The following is a 23,861-nucleotide window of genomic DNA, read 5'->3' as shown; positions in this document are numbered from 1 at the left end:
TGAAGGTCTATATCCAGCAGCTACTTTTTAACAGCTTCAGTTATTCTTGTGTTGAACCAACAGAACGTAAGACAACGATTCTGCTAAGTCTAGCTTTCAGTCGCTTGAAATTTGTAATAATGAATTACGTTCCACCATTTTATGCATCAAACGCAATATCAGAAAGCAATTAAATAAATCATGGGCACGAAGAGTAAATAAAGGAGATGGACGATGTTAGCTCAGGATCATGCCTTGGTATTCCTTACTGGAGCTGAGCCCTTCTTGAGGAGAAGCCAAATCTGCAGCCACTCAAGACCTTCCCAGCATTTTATGGAAGCCGAAGGTTTATTACCGTGTTCACAAGAGCCATCCACTAGTCCCTATCCTGAGCCACATCAATCCAATTAATACAATCCCATCCTATCTCTCTAAGATCCATTTTAATATTGTCCACCCAACTACGCCTTGCTCTTCCCAGTGTTCTCTTTCTTTCTGGCTTCCCCACCAATATCCTATATGCATTCCTGTCCTCCCCAATTTGTGCTACATGCCCTGCCCACCTCATCCTCCTTGACTTGATCATTCTAATTATACTTGGAGTAGAGTACAAGTTATGAAGGTCCTCATTATGCAGTTTTCTCCAACCTCCTGTCACTTCATCCCTCTTCGATTCAAATATTCTCCTCAACACCCTGTTCTCAAACCCCCTCAGTCTATGTTCCTCCCTTAACGTGCCTTGGTATTATCATGTTGAAACTTTGAGGTTCTATTGCAAATTGAAAATAACTGACAAATGTGACAAACTGAAGGACGATAATTGGTCTATATTTTGACAGTTTACTGTACGGGTTGTTGCTTTCTGGGTGCAGATAACAAGTAATCTTAAGTGGCTACCAAAGCTACAGAGGAACATGCAGCTTCTTTCTTCAAGGTGGATGTGAAAACGCAGAAATTATGTTCCTACGAAATGATAATCGCTCATGAGAACAAACGGTGCCATAACCTAGAAGGCAGCAAGCCAAACTCTCACAGCTATGAAAACCTCAGATCTCAGAGCACTTTATGAAACCGACCGGAGAAAGGACCAGACTCTTTACCCTTACACCTTACAATAGGCCACGGCCGCTTTTTTACGTATCATTCACAATCATTCTGCCAGTCGATATCATTTAACCCACGCAGTTAATGAAACACGCTCACTCTGAGGAAAACACAGACCTACAGACTGACTGTGCTTTGAGAGCAAGGTGCTCAGGAAAATATTTAGACCTAAAAAAATTCGTGGTTTTAGTCCGCAAGCGAACTATACCGACCGAGCGACCGCCGCTTGTTGGCGAAGTTATTGGCAACTTTAGCGGATAGAGGGTGTCACGTGGTCAACGCAACGACTCACCACGGCAGTTAATTTCGGTTTTCCAGTCCAGAGCCGCTATTTCCTTGAAATAGCTTCCCAATTATCCTCACGAGGCTGAGTGGATCCCGTTCGAGACCCACTACTTCTCAGAAAATCTGGTACAGCCGGGAATATAACCCGGATCTCTGGATATGTAGCCAGGAACTGTGACCACTAGATCACAGAGGCGGCCATGTAGACCTGAAACAGTAATTATTCTAACAGGGGGATGGAGAAATCTACATAAGAAGGATATATGTAATCTGTAATCTTCATCTGATATTTAGAATCTGAGGTTCTCACAGCACTGGTGACGAAGAGTTCGGTCTACTGGGTTATAACGCCGTGTAGTCCAGTGAAAGCAACCGATGTTTCAGAGGAACATGTCGCCTCCATCTTCAGGGATTAAGCGTAATCCCAGCAAGAAAACAACACGAATCAGGCAGCAAGCACAAAAGCAGGGCACAGGTGACACTGAGAAATGCAGACAAGTTTTAATCAGGAACCAAAAAGAGACGACATGCCTTTGGAAATCTAGGTATAGATGGGAAGACAATATTAAAACAGATCTTATTAAAATAAGGTGTAGGCTGTCGACTATATTCAACTGGCTCAGGACATTGTCCAATTGTATGATATTGTGAACACAATAATAAATAGTACACTTTGTAAAGGGCAGTTAATTTCTTGGTCAGCTGAGCAACTATCAACTTTTCAAGGAAGAATCTCTAACATGCTGTCGTTTGAAAAATAAATAGGCGAAATTAGCTAGACTGAGAAGTTGTTAACCGAAATATTTGAAAATATTTTATCAAAAGTTGCTTGTAAAACGTGAGTCACTAAAAAAAAGGTAAAGATATCCCTGTAAGAGGGCATGAAGGCCCATAGGGTTGTGAGACATCGAGGCTCCCCACATTTTCTAGACAATCCGCTCACAGATGGCGGTGAGGTTGTCAACCTTACGCGCCGGCCGCTCTTTACCCCCAGGAAGATTCCTGGTACACATTTATGTTAGAGTCGACCCCAGGGTAATTGTGCGGCCGGAAACATTAGGTAAATTGAAAAGATCCACCTCATTGGAACTCGAACCCGCGACACGAAGAAGTCACAACAACCGGATTGTCAGAAGGAAGGCAGGAATTCAGTCTACTGATGTAAGGTAGCTCAGGCTTACCTCATTCACGCTAAATAACCGGATGAATACGTCGCTTTTAGGCTGACCATACAATACACACGGGAAGGGAACAGAAAGGAGGCAGCTCGACGCTGTTCGCACCTATCCCGTCCTCCGCAATAAAGCGGTAGTAGATTGGGTTCGGCCAAGAGTCGTATTGTTGCCGGCCTCTGGGGAATCGCTCTACTAACCGTTATGAAAACATCATCCTTCCGAGACAAATCGACTGGAGAATACTACATACTGCAAAAACGTTAACACATTCAAATCGACACTTCTGAGGGGCACTCTTCTTTCAGCCACACAATAAGTTAGACACTCACACATTAATTAACTAACTCCATTAAACCAGAATCCTTCTTGACAAGCTCAGGTATTTGAGAAAATTTCCGTCTTTTATGGAACTCGAAGATTCATGATTGTGGTCATAACAGACCGTCACATGACCCTATTATTAATAAAATTAATTCAATCCACAGCACCCCCCCCAGCCTGTTTCTCTAAGACACGTTTTAACACTATTCACCTATCTGCGCGGCATCTTCACACCAGGCTTTTCGACCAAAATTTTGTAGGCATTTATGGTTTCTCTCATGTATGTTACATGTCCCATCCATTGCACCCATCTTAAGCAGAATGTTCTAACAATGTTTGAAAAAAATATTAGCCCTTCAATTTTACCTTTCTTCCATCTTAATTCCAAATATTCTACTCAACACCATGTTCTGACACATCCTCAAATCTATATTCTTCCCTTAAGCGGAGAGACAAAGTTTGACATCAATACAAAACAGATGAAATGGTAGTTCTGCATATTTTCAACTTCATTTTTTCTATCACGACTGGAGCTATTATACCTCTATTTTGGAGGTGCCTGGTTCCAATCTCGATCGTGTTATCAGATATTTTATTCAGATATTTTTTGCCATTCCTCAGCATCATCAAGCAAATACCAGGATATCCCGTTACTATCTCCTTGTCCACGCCATAGCTCAAGCGGTTAGTCGCTGGCTTCCCACCGCGGCGGCCCGGTTCGATCCCGGGTCTGGTCAAGTGGGATATGTGGTGGACAAAGTGGCGCTGGGGCAGGTTTTCTCCGAGTACTTCGGTTTCCCTTGCCAATCTTCATTCCACCAAATTCTCCATCATCATAATCACCCGGGGCAGGCTACAATAGGTTAATCAGTGGTCGCCGTGCCCAGTGGACCCAGTTGGACTCCACCCCCCAAAAAGCGAATTAAAAAAAACTACTGTCTCCTTCAAGATCCCTGTCTTATCTTACTAGTCAGTTCGATGCAATATAATCTCTGTAGCTGAAACATCGAGAGTTAAGAGCTAATAAACCAACTGTCATTACGTAACACACTGGCGATGTATCCGTTTATCACATGGGAGGCAGGAAGGCAAAAGTTTGTCATTACAGCCCACTACGTGTCACGGCCTTCTTGTGAAGGTACAGTTCCAGTCTTTGTTTACCTTGAGCACAAGACGGAGGCCAGTATTTAGTGTCACGGAGCGACCTCTTTCTTCCTCGGATCCTGACACCGTCGTTCAGTCGCGAAGTTCGGTGCTGGAGGGACAGAGAATTTTTATGCAAATCACAACCGCGCATGATGCCGAGCTTGGCTGTTCAGAAGGCAGAGAAGTAGTGCCGACAACTAATAAGATAACCCTGCGGAGCAAAGTTGTTTTTGATAAACGATTAGCCGCTGAGCTAGTCAAGAATTTGCCACATTTTATGGAACCAGAAATTTCGTTACCGTGTTTGCAAGAGTTTGCCACTTGTCCCTATCCTGAACCAGGTGGATCCAGTACACGGCCTCTCGCCCTATTTCTCTGACCAAGTGGTCTCTTCTTTCCAGGTTTTCCGATTAAGATGCTTTATGAATTTCTCACCGCCCCAAAGAGCGCTCCATGCCCTGTCCATCTTACTCTACCAAGTTTCATTATCCTAATAACATTTGGCCAAAGTACAGATTATGAAATTCATCACTGCATGATTTTCTTCAGCCTTTACTTATTTCCTGCCTTTGGGGTCCAGGTTTTTCTTTAACAAGTAAAGCCTATAGCTGAGACTTAAGGTTCTCAAGGCGATGAGTATTAAGATTATTGTTTTCTGTTATGTGACGCCGTGTAGTTGGTACACAGACATTAATATTTCAAAAGAATCTGATGCCTCCATCTTCAGGATAGCCTGAAGATGAGAGCAACATGTTTTTCCGAAACACTGGTACCCATCTACCAGAATACGTGGCTTCATATCGCGAATCTATAACTACTGACACATTTTGTCAGTAACTGCCGACGTGCCGCAGTGTCGTAAGGGGAGAATATTTTGTATGTAGCTAGTAGTTCGTGGGACGTCAATGCTCAGGGAAAGACGGCATTGCAACTAGATTGAATTTTCCGACCCGAAACTTGCACACGGTCGTAAAACAGGATCGTAAAGCAGACTACCAATTCCTCGCTCGCTCGGCCGTTCTGTCCGGTCTTCCTCTCAGCGTTCTACTGAGGAAATTCCAGGTAGCAGATGGCCCAGTTTGTAACAATTACAATATAAATAAACAAATGCCTCCATGTTAATAGCAGTTACTGATCTCCGGATACTGCGCGGGAAGCTGCCTTGGCTGACCAGAAACCAAGAGAAGGACGCCCATCAGTTGTACATCCCGCCAAGCTTTCCAACCTGTACATTATTCGCAATTGAGCCACTTTAGCTTTACATCACAAAACAAGATGGCCGCGAACTATTTATTAGGTACACTTCATGCAGTCCACTTCTGCTTCCGGCTTCAGGTAAAAGTGAGGACTTAATTTTATTGGGGACCTCCTCTGGTGAACAGTGCTCCACTGATTGAGACGAGTTTATTCCCATAAACTTATCACATCTGGCCCTTCACTTTCCCTGAGATACTTGTGAGAGGCGTCAAGAAGAAAACGAAATATCCTGTGCGAATGTGAGGCCTTAGCTTGTTTAAGATTGCGCCACTTGGGTCAATATTTTATGCAACCAAGTGACTATTTCGACGTCCACACGTACAAAATCCTGCACTGCATTCGAAGTGCAGGATTGTTGAGGGGATAATCAGAAGGGGAGGCACAATAGATCGCTGTGGTCGCGGTGCAAGGGCCAAGAAGGCCCACTCCTTATACATTCATTCATTCATCCCTGAAAATCGAATCAGAAGAAGCTTCCGAAACATTATGTTTCAGGCACAAAATCTTAAGGACTCACGACGCGCAGGCCTAAAAGAACTATGACGCACCTTTGCTAAAACACTCGAAAATTAAATTTATCCTATTCTAAGAAGTTCCACTGGGGGTGTTTGAAATCAAAGTACTGAGGAAGATCTGGAATTTGAAGTTCTAAGGGCGGTGATATGGTGATTACTGTAGCAAGTTCCTGTGAAACTCTTGGAACTATCTGCACTGCCTCACATCCCAGAAGACAGTAATATTTTTCAATACATCTTCGGATTCTATAAAAATATTAAGAAACTTCAGTAGCTGAGCAATTATTAGAGGGTCCTTCGACACATAGTTAGCTGGTTAGTCTGTCCTCTAACCAGATTTCACAAGAGGGGGCTTTCTGGGATAAGGGGCCATATAATTTTGTACACAGATGCTATCCTTCCGGAAGAACGTGCTGCCCCCACCTGCCCTCGTGAGTGAAAATGGAGGCAATACGTTCTTCTGACAAGTTAATAACATGAATACATGGCGCCACATACCAAAAGACTGTTACTAAAACTAAACTCCGTGGTTGTAGTCCGCAAGCGAACTATACCGACCGAGCGACCGCCGTTTGTCGGCGAAGTTAGTGCCAACTTTGGCGGATAGAGGGTGTCGCGTGGTCATTGCAACGAATCCCCACAGCCGTTAATTTCGGTTTTCTAGACGGGAGCCACTATTTCCTTGAAATAGCTCCTCAATTATCATCACGAGGCTGTGTGGACCCCGTTCCAGACCCACTACTTCTCAGAAAATATCTGGTAGCGCCGGGAATCGAACCCGGATCTCTGGATCTGTAGACTAGACCACAGAGGCGGTCCGAAGGCCGTTAAATTAGTATTTATTATATTTTATTTTTAAATGTAGTTGCTTACGTTTATATTTGATTAAATTCTTTGATAAACAGATTGTAACATATAACCATTGCTATTAAACGACTCAACCAGTCAGTCAACACTTAGGCTAACGTAAACCCATAGAAGCAAATTCGGCATCGACAATACACACATATTCACACAAATTGTAAATTGCAACTGATGAATGTATAAGGAGTGGGCCTTCTCGGGTCTTGCACCGCGACCTACAGTGGTATTTTGTGCTTAAACTGCAACTAAGCAAGAGCACTTTAAAGCACTGAAACATGGGTAGCACTTCCGTATGTGAAAACAAAGCTGCACTATTATTCCTGTACAATATATTCTTAACATACGCTAAAGGAAATTAACACAATTCGATCCCGGCTTTCCACAAGTACTGATATTCGATGAGACTTGATGGACTGTTTGTCTCCACTGCCCCCCCCCTCCTCTGTTCAACAATGAGTCACACATGCAGCGTACGTTGCGCGCGTCAGATATTTATCGAACAAACTAACAAGTCAGTGAAGGTAATGATCGATAATACGCAACGGAAAGCAGATGTAAATATTTTCCACATATACTCTTTGCTATTCTCCGTATCACAATGGTCTTGATGTTCATTTATTAGAGATATATAAACCTAATATCGCAAAGCTAATCGCATGAAGATATATTGCATAGTCATAAATTATGTTTCTTATATTTAGTGAAATACCACAGACTATCGTAACGAATTCGAGCTGAAAGCTCTACGGATTAATCAGATGTATATTTTAGGATACGTAGAAATATTTATCTAATGGACCGTTCTAGGATACCTGGTGAAATTAAGGATAATACCACAGGCCTATTTAAGTGAATCGAATTATATTGTAAGATTTGAAGTTTTCACGGCGGTGACTATGAAGAAAGCAGTCTTCTGGGATTTGGCACCGTGTATATGTGATGTTAACCGACGTTTCGAAGGAACATATCGCCTCCATCTTCAGGGTAGAAGGAAAAATATAAGAAATCCGCAGGCGAAGAGACCGAAAACGTTTGGTATAAGATCCCCGACCCCCAGAAGAATGTTATATTCTATGATGTGACGCCGTGAGTTACGGTAGCTCACCGACGTTTCGGGATAACGTACTTCCTTCATCTTCAGCCTGGTTCTTGCTGGTTACTTACTTGGCTTACTCATCGACAATGAAAATGAAGGCAGTACGTTCCTCTAAAAAGTCGGTGAGTTGCTACCGGATCACACCGCAGAAGTAGTCACTATCGTGGGACCCTCATATACAACTTAAAATGATTTGGTTACTTCTGAAAATGAAACATGTGAACAGACAGGCATAAACGCTTCTCTGTGTATATAAAATGTTAGGAAATGCAAGCGTAGTGTAATGGTTCCTCTTTAACTAATATTTATCGAGTTCCGTTCGAAATGCAAGCAGAAACACATTTGTAAGGAAAGTAATCATCACTCTTGCCTGCGTTCAACAAAAATTTGAATGTACAGACAAACTTTAAAGACACTATCCAATATCAGCTTCCATGAAAGTCTGTTCAGTAGGTATGAAGTTGTTACATACGGCCAGAAAGACACGGTGAAGCTAGTAGGCTCTGTTGACATACGTGTTTCTACAATCTTAGATTTCAGCAAAATTATAAAAAAAAAGTTGTCCCTGTGCTTAACTAATTAAGCACTACGCCATGAAAGCGTATGGAGGAGTGGATGTATACACATTTTCTTGACCTCGGCACTAGCTGGAGGTGAGTAATCAGCTTCACGCCCAGCCTGCTTTAACCCCGAGGAAAGAGCCCCCGGTACTCATTGGACATGAAGCTAGGTGAGCCCCAGAGCCAGTATGGACCACTCGGAAAAGAAAAATTCTTGATCCTACCGGGACCCGAATTCCGAGCCCTCAGTCATCCGAACCGTAGCTAGTCTCTATACCGACTATGCTATCACGTCTCCAAAGTGAAATTATATGTACATTTTTAATAAACAATTAATAGCGCCTTAAATTACGCATAATAGTCTACACACTTACGGCAAACACTATAGCTCAGAACGATAATAAATATTTTGGTCTGAACTAACCTGCATTTTGAGTCTTGATGTTAAATCATTTAACAGAAATACAAGTTTTATTTTTATTACAACAAATACACTGGTACGATTTACCTCAGCTGCTAAGATAATTCAGTGAAATATTCTTCCAGAACGTCGCCAGGGAGATTATTTTATTTCTTTAAAAACTCTTTTGGCGCTTCACACTATTTCATGTCTGCAAATTCCAAAGATTGTTCCGTATCGTATATTGGTTGATTCGAGCAATCGAATGAAATCCACGGCAACCATATATACCTTATTTCTGTCATTATACAAGAGATGTCATTGCATTCTACAATTGAATTGTGCTGCCATCTCCGATCGTGGAAGTAAGCTATTTCTGACTAACCGTGGGGCTCAACAGTTATTACAATACCCTAAGGCAGAACTTTGTATTGCCTTTTTGAGACAAACTGCAAAATCTTACTCCCTTTCTAAATACTCAAGTATTTATAATACAATTAAGTTTAATTCCTCATGGCCAAATTTGATGTGTATGTATATGTTTCACTTTTCCTAATCATTTGAAGGTAAACAAATTGAATGCTGTGCTTGCTTTTTCTAAGACAACCGAGCCAGTGCTAAAATTTTTCTCGTGGTGTTAAATGAAAACTAATCATACATGGTGCACCTGTTTTACATTACCACAGGTACAAAATGTCCATTGCCAACATTCTGGAGAACCTGCCACCTCAGTCTTTGGAATAAAAGAGCAGGAAGAGTATAAGGAAGTGGTATAGGTACTGGAAGACGGTTGGCAGGACCAAGTGAATGGTCTTGGCCTCCTTCTCCTTTTGTTAGTACTTTCCATGACTGGCTTTGTCTTCCATGCTGAAGACGCCAACAAATACCATCCAAACACTGGTAGTGTTAACAGTCTAGCAAAGATGAACTTCATGCTGTGACAGCTTGAAATCTCATCTATCAGTACTTCCATGATGACTCCTACCACACACAAGGTAAATCTGCTTCACATTTGGAAAGATTCAAGTTACCATAGCACCAATTTACAAATAACCAATCCTCTCAAGCTACACAACTGTCCCACTACTATTCAATTTTCCACGTATCTTGTAATGTGTAAGGCAGGGGTAAGCTGAAACTAGTTTGACCAACTGGGACACAAGAACTCAAAAACAGATGAAATGTGTCTTGAAGCTTATGCACACATGAAAAATTACAAATCCCTTCACCATTCTGGAAACCATGTTAATAAAAGAATTTTGTAACATACAAATATGTAGCTAAAAGAGCAGTCATCTTCCAAGATAAAAAGTTGACCCTTTCACAGTGACATTCTGCTTCCACTTACAGGGTCACAGAATTAAATAAAGAAACCAGCATGTTCCCTTCAACCCTGGATATTGAAACAAATTTGTCCCTCTCAAATGCTGGTAGACTTCTAGAGAACTACACGGAGTTAATCTCAAAAGATCTCAGATCCTACGAATTAACAACTCAGAATGTCATATTCATTTTTATGCAATCATTTAAAAGCAGAGACAATTTCAAACACAGACAAAACACAATCCAAAATTTCTGTCTTCTATTTCACAAAACGTTTTTCCAAACAGGTTATGAATACAAAGAGGAACACTTCATCACCGAACTTTGTATAAACTCCAAATCAAGCACATTCAGCAGTTCAGTCTGGCAAAGCTTATACCAAACCAGCTTCCTCTCCTCCAAAGATAAAGCCCCTTCCTTTATCTACAGCTGATGTAAATAAAGGCTGTCACAAATTTCCATGTCCGCTGTATCTAGCAGTGCCTATAAAAAAGGATAAATCTTATTCTTACCTGTCAAACTGATCTGGATACAAACAGTGCCATCATAACTGTTGTGTCACATAATTCCTGCCACAAGGTGGAAGACACTGTCGTACACTTCTCAAATCTTGCAACCTAGCAATGATGACACAAACTAAGGATTCATGGAGGGAAAAGGAACCAAGAAAGAGGAACATGACAAAACAGTACAAATTCAATTTTTTTGGCTTGTTTATTCAAAATGCACATGTTTCGTGAAAAATTAAGTTCTTTTTGTACATACAGTGCATGGCAGGCACTGTTTGGAACACCAAATTTGATACAAATTCACTTCGATACCGATCTTCATTTTCAATTTAATTTAAAGCATTTCTGCTTATGCTTCACTCATAAATATGCCAAAGATGGATAGTTACACTGTGTAAATTAAATAACTCTCTACATCTTGACTGTTGGCCAGGTCTCTCACATGACCGTCATTTTGGGCCAAGTACCAATTTATGCTGTCATAAACTTAAAGCTGATTTGACTAACTCCAGTCATATGCATTCGTGTACTTAAACAAATTTAAGCCTCTACAGAAACCACCAAACTCAAGTGTTGGTGCCAACTGGTGATGTCTGGATTGATAATGTGCTTTCCAAATTTGTACACTATCTTCCTTACATATTATGCAATTTCTCATTTCATCAAACACATGCATTGTTGGACAAGCATGGATTCATTGGTTGGTTATATTATCACCTGATCCTACAAAAAAACAGGAAGTCAGCCAAGCACATAACAACACCTGCCCCAGCCAACTTACACACACAACACAATGCACGATAGAAAACCCAGACTGACAGATGGGCAGGGCAAATGGAGAAACAAGTTGCATTTTTATGCAAATTATTTTCAGTTTCATTTTTACTACTTAAATTCCCAACAACCCCACTGAATTCCCCAAAGCTGCAAAATTATATTTCATGCCTGACCCGGAGATGTGGGGTGTGACACTAAAAACAGGATGTATGTTCAACCTCTCCCTCCAGTTGCTATGTGCTACAGACACTCCTCCTATGATAAAGAAGACTCATCCAACAAGACTCAAAATCAAACCATAATTCCACTGAAAAGTGCACCAAACTTCATTAAAAAAAAAGAGGAAACTCAAACAGCTGGATATCTAAACTTTATGATCATTATAGAACAGCATAACGTTAATGACCTCTTCCAGAAGATTATGAACATGACAAACACAAAATCAATACATTCAAAGATGGAAAAAGAAACAAACATTATTAATAGACGTAATGTGGGTGGACATATTCTTATCTTAAACTATCAAACTCTCAAGAAAAGAAAAACCTCTTGCGAGAAAAAACTATAAATCTCCACGCATCCGTTAATTAATTTTGTTTATTTGTGATGCCAGATGTCTTCCCCATATGTGATGAGTCTCAAGCACCAGGGTTTCATTTTGAGCCTTGATACATTTACTTTTGGCAGTTAGATGGAAAGATTTTTGTGTCCTGAGAGGACTTGACGCAGGTTACTGTTTTTTCTCAAGGAGGTGTCTTCACTCTAAATTAAAATCAGGTCTGCTTTGCTTGTTTTTATCTCATGCACTAACACAAAATTGGATGTTAAGATTTTTTTAAATTGCCTTTGGATCTACTAAGTGGCATTAGAGAGCGCCAGGCCAGCGAGCAATAGGTGAGTAGGTTGTTTAGGCGCTGCTCTCAGTGGTCGTGTTCTGCACAGCTTGGGAGGCTTCCTGTACAAACAAAACAAAACCAAAAATCAATTCTATACACATGCAAGTCTTTATACACACATTCTTATGCATGTACTTCCTTACTCTGCATCAGGCAAAGTGATACACCACAGGTCAACAAAGGACCTGTAATGTACCGACTGGTTCAACCAGATACACCTCACAGATAGACTACTCTGGGACTGCATCCAGGATTCCTTAATGAGCTATGGCATGGTATAGGCAACAGTATGTAAATTAGGGGGGGAAGGATCGACAGATTTGAATAAAACTCTCATAAATTGTGGAGAACACAGTTGTGAGTGAAAAAAAGAAGTTCAGTTGATTCATTACACAAATATATTTTCCATTCTGAATGTTGGAGACAGTTAAATTTGTCAAATCAGCAGAATTCCACCAAATTCTACACATGTAAGTGTTACTAATGTTTGGAAAATACCTAAACATGATGAGTCCTATTCAACAATGATCCAAATAACTTTTGAAACGAATCAAAATGCATAAAACCTTCTATATTCGTACGAATGTTCAATAAAGCTTATTCCAGTGTCAATAATCTGCAAAGTCATTCAATTTTACTCTTCTTAAAGAAATGTGCCATTTGGAATTATATTCTCTCACAGTGAGAGCACTTCCTTCACCACATTTTCACATAAGAAAAGTCTGATCCACATAACTTTTCTTGTTGACAACTTTATCAGAGCCACAATGTTCAAGACCAAATTTCAATTTTGTGACTGTTATTGTTTTAAGTATTACAATAAAACTCGTGCATTGTTTCTGTCAATGAACGTTTTGTGCCGTGTGCGCTCACAATCACTACTCCATAATATGCAGTGGTTACACTATACATCTATAACACATCATGCTGTAACTACTCACTTGTGACTGTGGCGACCCTTCAGATGGTTCCGACTGAAATCAAGAAGACATGCCTCACATTACAACCATGCAACATCACCACCTTCCATTTGCTGCGCAGTCTGTGCAGAGAACCAGGGGCCAGAACATGCCCAAAGATATCGCTGGTAAATATTCTCTACTTCTTTCAATTTTAAAATCACAGCTTATACTTTCAATTCCGTTGTGTCTTGAAAACAAGCACACTTCATAAGTCTACACATTTCTGATAGCGCGCTACAATATTTCCAACTTTTATTTGGACACCACCCACCATCTAAAGCTTTTTTTTTTTAAACATGAGTTCTTAATGTATCCTCTGGTACACCTAATGAGTGGAACAAGTAGTTTCTAATATGCATTTGAAAAAGTCGATGCAATGTACAAAATTTTTTTTAATTCGCTTAGTGGGGGGTGAAGTCCAACTGGGTCCACTCGGAACAGCAGCCACTGATTGGCCTTATTTATTCTGCCCCGGGTGATTATGATGGAGAATTTGGTGGAATGAAGATTGGCAGGGGAAACTAAAGTACCCAGAGGAAATCTGCCACTGCACCAGTGCCACTTTGTCCACCATAAATATCACTTGACCAGACCCAGGATCGAACATGGGTCGACACGGTGGGAAGCCAGCGACTAACTGCTTGAGCTATGGCACGGCCTAGGCAAGGTACATGTTAAAAATAAATGGCCATTTCATAAAAACAGCCATTCAATTATTTAAACAAAGATATCCTTTAGAACAAACATAACATATGATGGGGGAGGGGGGCACAGTCTCCTACTCACAGAGTACTGGCGGTTCTTTCCTCAGGTGTAAAGTGGCCACTAGGAAGTTGATCAACCAACATCTGGTGCAGACATCAAGAAGGCAATGTGACTTACCTTTTTACTACCTACACACCTCAGAGGTATGATCCTTATGTACAGAAGCAACATTATTTAAAAAAAAAAATTAGGTACATATTACCACATTACATATAATTTCTAACACCAAAATGTAGTTTCCAGAAATGAGTAAACAAAATTCAAAATCTTGTAATAGTTCCAGAAACTGAGTTACAGTAGGCCCTCATTATACTATGGCTTATTCACATCTCTCGATATGATTACACATGTTTTATCATACAAATTTGTATGAAGTGTTTCAGTTATAGTGGGGCAAATTCCACAGTCCACTATGAATTGGCTTAACATTGGGATTATTTTGTTCAAATAGCAAAATTTAATGGGTATCCCTTTAACTTTCTCAACCAGCCTGAAATGTACTGGAGACAATTTACACTGTCATGCAATAACAGCTTTATAAACATGTATTCATGGCAACAGATATGCACACAACACTGGACAAATTGTTAGAAGTGGTCTTTTCTGTCCAGTCTGTGTCAAAGTTATATAAGGAAAACTCGGCCAGTCAGCATATTCATAACAGACAAACCTATCCTCTCGTTAGAGAGGGTGTTACATAAGGACTATGGCTTCACAGGTTTAGTTAAAAAGAAAATCTGGCTGTGAGCCTCAAGGGGCTTGGTGCCAAGATAAAGTGATTGGTGGTAAACTACCAGCTGTAAAGTAACTCTGACTTTGACAGTTGGAGCAATGGGTTTGCTGTGAACTAGCGGGTAAGGTTGTGAGCATACAAGCAGAGTACCTATTGTTGGTATCTGATAGCAATGACCAGTAAAGACACAGCAGACTGAAAAGACTTTGTGTGTGCTGTAGTTATAACTAATTACAGTTATGGTTTATAAGTGCTCAATAAATCCAATTACCAGTCCAAATCCTGTGTGTAGTCACTTATACATTGACCATATCTTAAATTTCATACACATATTTTAGTCACTGTACAAACACTGTACACATAATAAAAGACATTCTAAAAGTAAATGTCAATTTCAGTTACAGTGCAGGTGCACTCCTGTCCCTTGGCAACTGCTATACACTGAGGGTCTACTGCAACAGGAATACTGTGGCGTATTTGTTCCATGCAAGAACGCCTGAGCCACAGAAACAGCAAATTCTAAGCAATACTTGCACACAACAATGGAACAACGGGGTTATGCAAACAACTTCTAGGCAACGTTCCAGTAAACACAACTCCATGCATGCACAATCATGTCAATGGCCCCCCCACCAACAGTGCTTAGCTATCAAATGATGTGTTTTCAGTAGGTGTGCGCAGAAAGTTTATAGGGGACAACAAAGGCCATTTGTGGGCAGTTGTAAGCCGCAGGAGTGAGTAATAGAATTCACTCAGGTTCTGATCCTCCAAGGGACTAGCAGTATGGCCAGAACAAGAATTAGAGGACTTAGTGTGTGACGTTACATGTGCAGTAGTACATCGATATTGGGAGTGTGTAATCTAGTGAGACTTTTATAGTTTCTCTCTTATAAATCTGTTGTCAGGAAATGGATAGTGAAGACTAGTGGAAATAGACTGTAATTATTGTGGAGTGATTGTAAACTATGTAAATCAGCAACAGTGTTATAAGTAACAGTAGACACGACTAGTGAATATCCAACAAATCAATCCACCAATCCAAACCTGCGTTATTAGTCACTAATATATGTGTGACAATATCACGAGTCAGAAACATTACGAGAGAGGGTGGGGGGGGGCCTCCAGAATGAACAGCAATTTTCTACAATGAGCAGATGCAGAGCAGAACACACAGAGCAATCTGATGCTACACTTGCCTTGCCTTCCCATTCTCCACCATCCGACTCATTCTGTGAAACCAAATATTTCCATATGGTTATAAAATCCCACCCCAGTACACACAGCAACAATACATCTTTCACACCAGTTCTACAAATTAACCTGCCTAGTTTTCACAAAATACTGTACCATGCTTTAAACTTTAAAAACAAGATCATGACTTTCTCTTGAAATGTAAGATTTGAGGTTTTCACGGTGGTGACTATGAAGAAAGCAGTCTTCTGGGATTTGGCACCGTGTATATGTGGTGTTAACCGACATTTCAGAGGAACGTATCGCCTCCATCTTCAGGGTAGAAGGAAAAATATGAGAAATCCGCAAGCGAAGAGACCGTGAGAACCAGTAAAAGCAGACTGCTCTTCGCTTGCGGATTTCTTATATTTTTCCTTCTACCCTGAAGATGGAGGCTATACGTTCCTCCGAAACGTCGGTTAACACCACATATACATGGTGCCAAATCCCAGAAGACTGCTTTCTTCATTCTCCTGAAATGTTATACAAATTTTCATCAAGAGGACATCTCAATATTCTATATATGAGGTGTGTTGAAGTAATGAGATTAATTTTGTAGTGCAAAAATCGGCAATACTATGGCACCAATACCATCACGAGATGACAGCTACACCCCTCTTCTACTTTCAGTCCAAGTTTGCACTTGCTAGCATGAATATATGTGGTTCTGCTGTGAATCATGTAGATGTATGTTTTTATAATGTTATATTTTAGCGTCCTGTTGCACTGATTTAAGTCCATGATTTATTTCACCGTCTTTTAGTGCATACACTTATCTACCTCACTCCTTTCTCCTGCACTACATGCTTGGGCACAAAAGTGCCATCTTCAGGTGCTTATTCGATTAACGTCAAACTAGTTCACTGCATGCCTTGTCTTCATATCAAAATAATTAAAATATATATTTATCATATATACCGACAAACATCAAATATTAAAAATATTAAAACTGTTCAGGATTTTTCCTACGTCGTATCTCACTTCTCGAGTCACCTCTAATCTCTTCTGTCGGAGCACTCTTTCTATTATCGTATGTGGATTGTGCTTTATGTTGTGTCTTGCTCCTGTGACTGCGTGTATTATATTGCTGGGCCTGCTAGGTATGTGTGTGTGTGTGCTGTCTTCGTTTTGATTGAGTTATGATGTTCATAACATCATAACTCAACCATGTCAACAATGTGAGGACTTTCAGTAAAAATTTATGTTTGACAATTAAAATGATTGCCAATAAACTCAGTATTGTGACATGTGGCCCTTTTTAGGAAAAGAATTGTTAAACACGTTGTCATGGAGAGATTGATTCTTGGAAACCAATTAGTTACAGAACATGGCTTCCATGGATACGCAAACTGATTCATACATGAATTCAAATCAGCCAGAGATTCAGAAGGCAATTCAACGGTTGACGATTCAGCTGTGAAGTGTTAACCAGATAAGATTTGTTACCAAGCAACAACTATCAAGGAGACACTGAAGACTTTATTTTTAAGGGCTAGAATTACAGAAATCTTTTTGAGTGTTACAATTATTTGCAGTTATGACTTGTGAGTGTCCAATAAATCTATTCATCTAATCTAGAATCCATTATTATTAGTTCTGTTAATCCCGGTCACATAACAATATTAATGAATGTAGCCCACCAAATTGTTACACAAGATTTGAACATAAGAAAAGTGTGTGCAAAGATGATTCCACTAAATGTGAACGATCAAAAAGCAGCTCAAAACGAGGTGTCGGCAGACATGCTTGAACACCTCAAAACTAAACAAGATCTTATTTGGGTTATAACAGGTGACAAAAGTTGGTTTCTCGAATACGACCCTGAAACCAAGAGGGAGAGTGAGGAATGGCACACACCAGTCTCCAAGATAAAAGCAAGCTTGCAAGATCAAATAAAAAATCAAATAATAGTCATTATTTTTTTCATTCTCGAGGAGTGGTTCATAAACAATTTGTAATACCTCATGTCTAACAGAAATGAGTACCAGGAATTAAATATTTTTCCTCGGGAGTAAAGCGCGGCCAGCGCATAAGGTTGACAACCTTACCGCCATCTTTGAGCCGATTGTCTAGATAATGTGTGGGAACCTCAACATCTCACAACCCTATGGGCCTTCATGGCCTGGTACAGGGATACCTTTACTTTACTTTTTTACTTTTACCACCTGGTGTCACAGTAAATCAAAAATATTATCTTGAAGTCCTGGATTGTCTGAGGAGGGTGATGCGAGTTGGAATGAAAATTGCAGATGACTGGATCCTTCGAGCTTCATCACAATGCGCCCACACATAGCATGGTCTTTTCATGAATTTTTGGTGAAAAAGTGCATTCCCTTGCTTCCACAAGCTTCTTATTCTCCAGATGTCAACCTGTGATTTTTACTTTTTCCAAAAATTAAAATCAAGAGTCAAGGGCTATTATTTTCATACATTTGACAGTATTCAGAAGGCTGTAACTGCCAGCCATCAAGACCCTAACAGAAGTCAACTTCCAATCCTGCTGAGGCATGGAAAATTCGCTTGGCCAAGTGTGTTGTATCAGAGGGATGTTATTTTGAAGGGGACAATGTTGATTTAGACAAATAACTGAATAAATGATTTTGTATAAAATTATTCTCATTATCTAACACATCTCATAGTACATGGTCTTCCCTAAGCAGCTAGTTAAGAACTGAGAGCTCATCACACTGTCCATAACTACACCCCAGTGGACCTTATCCTGATACATTTCAACTCAATTTATATATTCAAACCCAGTATATACTACAAACAAATAACAGCACTGAACAACAACTGTAACTGCCTTATTTAGTATTGTATAACCTCTTCACATTCCCAAAACCAAATATCTTTTCAAAGAGCATCATTTCAAAACTAGCATGAAATTCCGAGCAATGTAATGGCAGTACTACGAAAATTTGGAATATGATTTCTAGCAATATTTCTAGGCATGGTAGACATCAGAATGTGTGTGTAAAGTCTGGATGTGACTGTACTCACTATATGTCACCGACAATAAATCTATTCATTCAATCAAACCAATATTTGTCAGATGACTGATCTATCCTATTTGCAAAATTTAATACGAAGCTCCTAATAACACAAACTGTATACTTTACTTGGAAGATACTGAAATATGCTACTAGAGTCAGTCTTGTGACATACCTTGCCTTTACCTTCTCCCTCACTCTGACTGCTGCGTGGGGGTCCACGAGACTGACGAGGTAAACGGCGGCGGTAGCGGGGACGTGGGGGTCTTCCTCCCTGAGGACCATCACCCCTAGGTTCGCGACCCTCACCTTCACTCACGTTCTGCACAACAAGTGAATAAACCCAGTGGTGTCCACCACACAAACACACACACACACACACCTGCGCAAAAGCAGCGGACCAATTTTATTACTCTGGCTACTCACCTGCCCATCCTGGCTACGAGGTCGTCGTGGTGGACCACGCCCTCCTCTAAAGTTACGACGGAAGAAGCGTCGAGGGGGTCCTCCACGTCCCCGGACAATGCCTCGGCTTTCGCCACCCTCAAACTCTCCACCCTCCTTAAGCTCTCCCTGTCGATGACAAAACTACTGAATTTCAAATCTGACTGACAAGAGACATGACCATGCTTCAGTACACATTTCTTATCCGAATAACATCCGATATAAACCCGAAACAGCACGTGCCAAAACATTTCACAATGAACATTCAAACTGCCAAACTATTGTCGCGTATCGGGCGTATATCGCGACAAATAACTTCTCGACGTATTTGATGTAGCGAATTTTATTTCACATTCGCACTTACAATCACCCAAATTACAGATTTACGATTACTGCTATCTGCAGTATCACAATTAGTACACTCCAAATGCCACAATACAACTGACTGGTTGCTGGCTAACTCGGAACTAACGTAGCTCGAGGACTGACTCGTAGGTAGCTCCAGGACTGACTGGTACCAGCTGCGCAGCTCACTTATATAGCTGCAGTGCTTGCCGGTTGCGTAATGAGTGCCACGTCATCCTGTTATGTCACCGCTGTTGACTCGCCTTGCCTAGTTACCAGGTTGCGGGGGCTCGGCTATCTTCGGCTCCGCTCGGCTCTCTTCGGCTCCGCTCGTGACGTCACCGCTCATAGCTGCCAGGATGTGGGGTGATTACTCGCCTATTACGCTAGCGTTACGTTACCGCTGAGGGGTGGGAGGGGAGCGCTGACTCACCCGCCACGTCACTGCTGGTGGGGGGGGCTCGGCTTTGCGCAACATGTCACACTATCTTAGCAATCGTGTTGTAAAATAATCAACATCACAACACATTTCCTTCCAAAGGAAAGTGACGTGGATAAAAATGTCATGTGGTAAGGTCATATTCATACCAGCAGCAGTTGACAATGGATGGATTTAGTGATAGTCTTACAGTGAGTAGTTTCACTAATACATAAATCTAATAGAATTATGCTTAGAAGACTCTGAATAACAACTTTACTTCAAGAACAACTTTAGGTAACTTGTTAAAAAGTAAAAATTAAAAAAAAAAAAAAAAGTTTTAAATAAGGGTCTCATCTTTTCCTTCTAGCAAGTTTGCAATTTATACAGCAACCCAGTCAGCCAGGACATTACTGACATATTGATAACATAACCTACTGAACTGCACTGTACATCAATGGCACAGATACGAGTACATATTACAAGTAACTGTTACAATAAGGTGCACACAATACGTACACCATCTTGGGCTTGAGAATCACGGTTGGCAGGAGGGCGACGTGGCCGGTTAGTGTAATAATTGTTGGGCTCAAAACGGCGGCGGGGTCTATAGCGCCGGGGCTGGCCTCCTTCACGTGCTTCTGTCCCCTCTTCACCCTTGCCATCGCCACTCTCATAACCTAGGGTACAGAAGTCAGACCTATCTATGTAATGACAGTCTTAATATACCTTTTCACTTAATACTTAGCAAGTTTCTCTATCCTATAGGTTGAATTATTGGGGCACACGGTAGTGTAGTGGTTGAGGTACTATGCTACAATCCAGAAGGTAATGGGTTCAAGACTCAATGAGGTCACTGGATTTTTTTCAATTGACCTAATCCTTCCAGCCGCACTATGGCCTCTAACAGAAATGAGTACCAGGAATTAATTAATTTTCCTCAGGAGTAAAGTGCGGCCGGCACGTAAGGCTGACAACCTTACCGCCATCTTTCAGCCGACTGTCTAGATAATGTGGGAACCTCGTCTCACAACCCTATGGGCCTTCACGGCCTGGTACTGGGATAGCTTTGCTTTCTTACTTACTTATAGGTTGAATTATTAAGAACACTTAAGCTTCTCCATGGAATCTAAACATACATTTCTTTAATATGCAAATCTACTGTTCAAGATAAAATAAAAACATTATTGATAATGAAAATCAACTGCTCCTTAGATGCTCTAAAATATATAGGGTTTTCATTGAATACGTATCATGAAAAGTGTATATGCAGTGCAAAGCAAAAATTATACCAACCTTCAGCATCATCACGAGGCCTTCGTGGACGCATACCTCCACCGCCACCACGCCTAGGGTAGAACCATTGGCGATAGCCTCTCCGCTTGTCTGCAGCATATGGAGACCCTTTCACTGGCTCCCCATTCGGACCAGTCACATTTGCAGCCTCATTTCCCTTCTCTCCTACCACCACATCAAACTCTACCACTTCACCATCCCCCACACTTCGTACCGCTTTCTTGGGGTTGTTCTTCACAATGGCTGACTGTTACGAATAATATATATTACTATACTATACATACGTACTTGAATATAGCATTAAAAACTACTAACTATACATGACATATAAATAGAAATAGACTGAGTACAATTGTAAAAATGGTGGGAAGGTAATCTTCTCCACTTCTCTGATAACATTTACAAGACCGTATCACACTTTAAAACCTTCCGATACTTTGTACAAGTCATCCTGCTTAGAAGTACTAGCCTTTCTGTTCTAGTTTTGGAATTTGAAGTCAATCAAGAATCCTCTCATACCATCTCTCAATAGTTAACATCAACAACTTACACATTTAACTCCAAATGAAAACATACAAACAAAACTGTTTAAATGAAAACCAGTATATACACCCTCAAAAACATAGAGGTCAGATTTATTTTTTGAGCTGCAGTGCTGCTATGGTTTCAGGACCCAAAATCAAACATATACTAAAGTCCATCTATTCCATGAACCAGGGTACATCATAAGTACCTTATGGAAGAAAAGCCCTGTGTAAGCATGTCTGAATTTCGCACTGGTGCGTGAACACTGAAGTGCGCTGAAAAAGCAGAATCTAGTAACTTTCTCGTGACATCATGGTCTATGTCACTGACAATACACTATTTTAGATTGTAATACATTGTCATTCCAATAGTACAAGGGGTAAGGCCACACCATAGCTCAAGCGATTAGTCGCTGGTATCCCACCGCAGTGGCCTCGGTTCAAGCGTGGGTCTGGTCAAGTGGGATCTGTGGTGGACAAAGTGGCGCTGGGGCAGGTTTTCTCCAAGTACTTCGTTTTCCCCTGCCAAACTTCATTCCACCAAATTCTCCATCATCATAATCACCCAGGGCAGGCACAATAGGCCAATCAGTGGCCGACGTGCCGAGTGGATCCAGCTGGACTCCACCCCCACTTAGGGAATTAAAAAAAAAATAGTACAAGGGGTATAACAAAAGCACAGAGACTCTCAGTTGCACAGATTTTATAACTGCCAACTCTAAAATATAGTATTTTCAAAAAGTGATCAATGAAACTAAGAAATCAACCCCATGCTCCAAAGTGGCACCAAGAGGAAAGAAAAAAAAAATCTGTTCATTAGTCTCAAAGAGTTTAGGTCTGCAGTGAGGCAAAAAAAAAAAAAAAAACAAACTACGCTGATATTAAAAATACTTTCTGATCACTACAGAAAACTCAGGGGGGAAAAAAAACCTGGGGGACCACAGAGAATGAAGTCAAGGACAAATTTTCTGTATCGATCATTTACTTATATCACAATATTCAGAATTATTGCAAGTTAGCTCTAAGCATCTTACACATCAGCAATTCCCTAACTTTGTGTTACAGCAACACGTAATATACAAATTTGTAATTCTAATTCACAAAATCTTAAACAACAGTGCCACGCATGAACATAACAGCCATACTTCCACTTTTCTTCACACGAAAAAATATACAATATATATCTCAACTATTATATTTTAACTTAGAAGTATCAAATTTCTAACAAGTTTTCACAGGGATTAATAAAATAGAACCAAGAATGAGAAGTCTACATGGAGCCCATGGAAAGAAGTAACATGAATGGCAGCGGTGATGGCTCTCAAGGCTTCTTACTGTTGCATTCCCAACAGGCCAGGAAGTGGAAAGGAGGTTTGGAGGCAGCCAATCCTTGTGACACTTTCTGTGGCCTCCCTACAGCCTTAATGACATTTACAACAAAACCAATTTGAGACAGAGAAGAAATGTGCTTAGCACAATATCAATTTAGAGGGCGAAGTACTACTGAAAACCTTATACTATCAATTAAACTATATATCATGCAGCTGAACACAACAGAACACTGCCCTTCAAATTTAGTAAACATGTGCATCCACTTACTTGATGAACAAACACGTCATCTTTGGTGTCATTTCTGAAAACAAAGTACAAAATTTACATTTCAACCTTTCTGCTACAATCACATATTTGTACTGTTACAATAATTTGCTGACGAAACCATAGCAATTCTTCAAAATACACTACATGGAAATCAATGGTCATTACTACAGAATAATATGTAAAGGTGGAAAAACAAATTGTTTTTAAACACAGAAAAAAATGAAAATGAATCCGGTGAAGATATCAAGGAAATCTGACAACTCAACGTAAGTTACATGACTAGGCTGGGGCAAAGTCCCAGATTAATTATCTGATAGGAGAAACCAAAGGTTCAACACCACAGATACC

The 23,861-nt window shown here is 40.5% G+C and overlaps 2 protein-coding genes across 6 annotated transcripts in view; both read right to left on the bottom strand.

Annotated features, from left to right (window-relative positions):
• Window positions 1-8,901, bottom strand: part of LOC111865124 (E3 ubiquitin-protein ligase Zswim2-like) — a 111,099-nt gene extending 102,198 nt beyond the window's left edge. The window contains exon 1 of the mRNA XM_033751693.1: window positions 8,811-8,901. The gene's annotated coding sequence lies outside the window, so the exon portion shown is untranslated. The remainder of the gene's footprint in view (window positions 1-8,810) is intronic.
• Window positions 8,902-10,720: 1,819 nt separating this feature from the next.
• The window catches only part of LOC111865119 (Y-box-binding protein 1), a 24,157-nt gene continuing 11,016 nt past the window's right edge, over window positions 10,721-23,861 (bottom strand). Inside the window, exons 3-10 of one of the 5 annotated variants that reach the window (XM_023852861.2) lie at window positions 23,514-23,547; window positions 21,391-21,637; window positions 20,614-20,774; window positions 19,314-19,460; window positions 19,063-19,209; window positions 15,864-15,896; window positions 13,149-13,181; window positions 10,721-12,266 (exon numbers count right to left, since the gene is read on the bottom strand). In XM_023852861.2, the coding sequence (XP_023708629.1) occupies window positions 12,219-12,266; window positions 13,149-13,181; window positions 15,864-15,896; window positions 19,063-19,209; window positions 19,314-19,460; window positions 20,614-20,774; window positions 21,391-21,637; window positions 23,514-23,547 (850 nt within the window). In that variant the 3' untranslated portion in view covers window positions 10,721-12,218. The remainder of the gene's footprint in view (window positions 12,267-13,148; window positions 13,182-15,863; window positions 15,897-19,062; window positions 19,210-19,313; window positions 19,461-20,613; window positions 20,775-21,390; window positions 21,638-23,513; window positions 23,548-23,861) is intronic. The other 4 variants (XM_023852863.2, XM_023852862.2, XM_023852864.2 and 1 more) reach the window with 4 other exon arrangements.

The sequence above is a fragment of the Cryptotermes secundus genome, unplaced genomic scaffold (assembly GCF_002891405.2).
Source record: "Cryptotermes secundus unplaced genomic scaffold, Csec_1.0 scaffold2, whole genome shotgun sequence".
In the NCBI taxonomy this organism is placed as follows: Eukaryota; Metazoa; Arthropoda; class Insecta; order Blattodea; family Kalotermitidae; genus Cryptotermes; species Cryptotermes secundus.
This window is presented reverse-complemented; position numbering and strand designations above follow the sequence as displayed.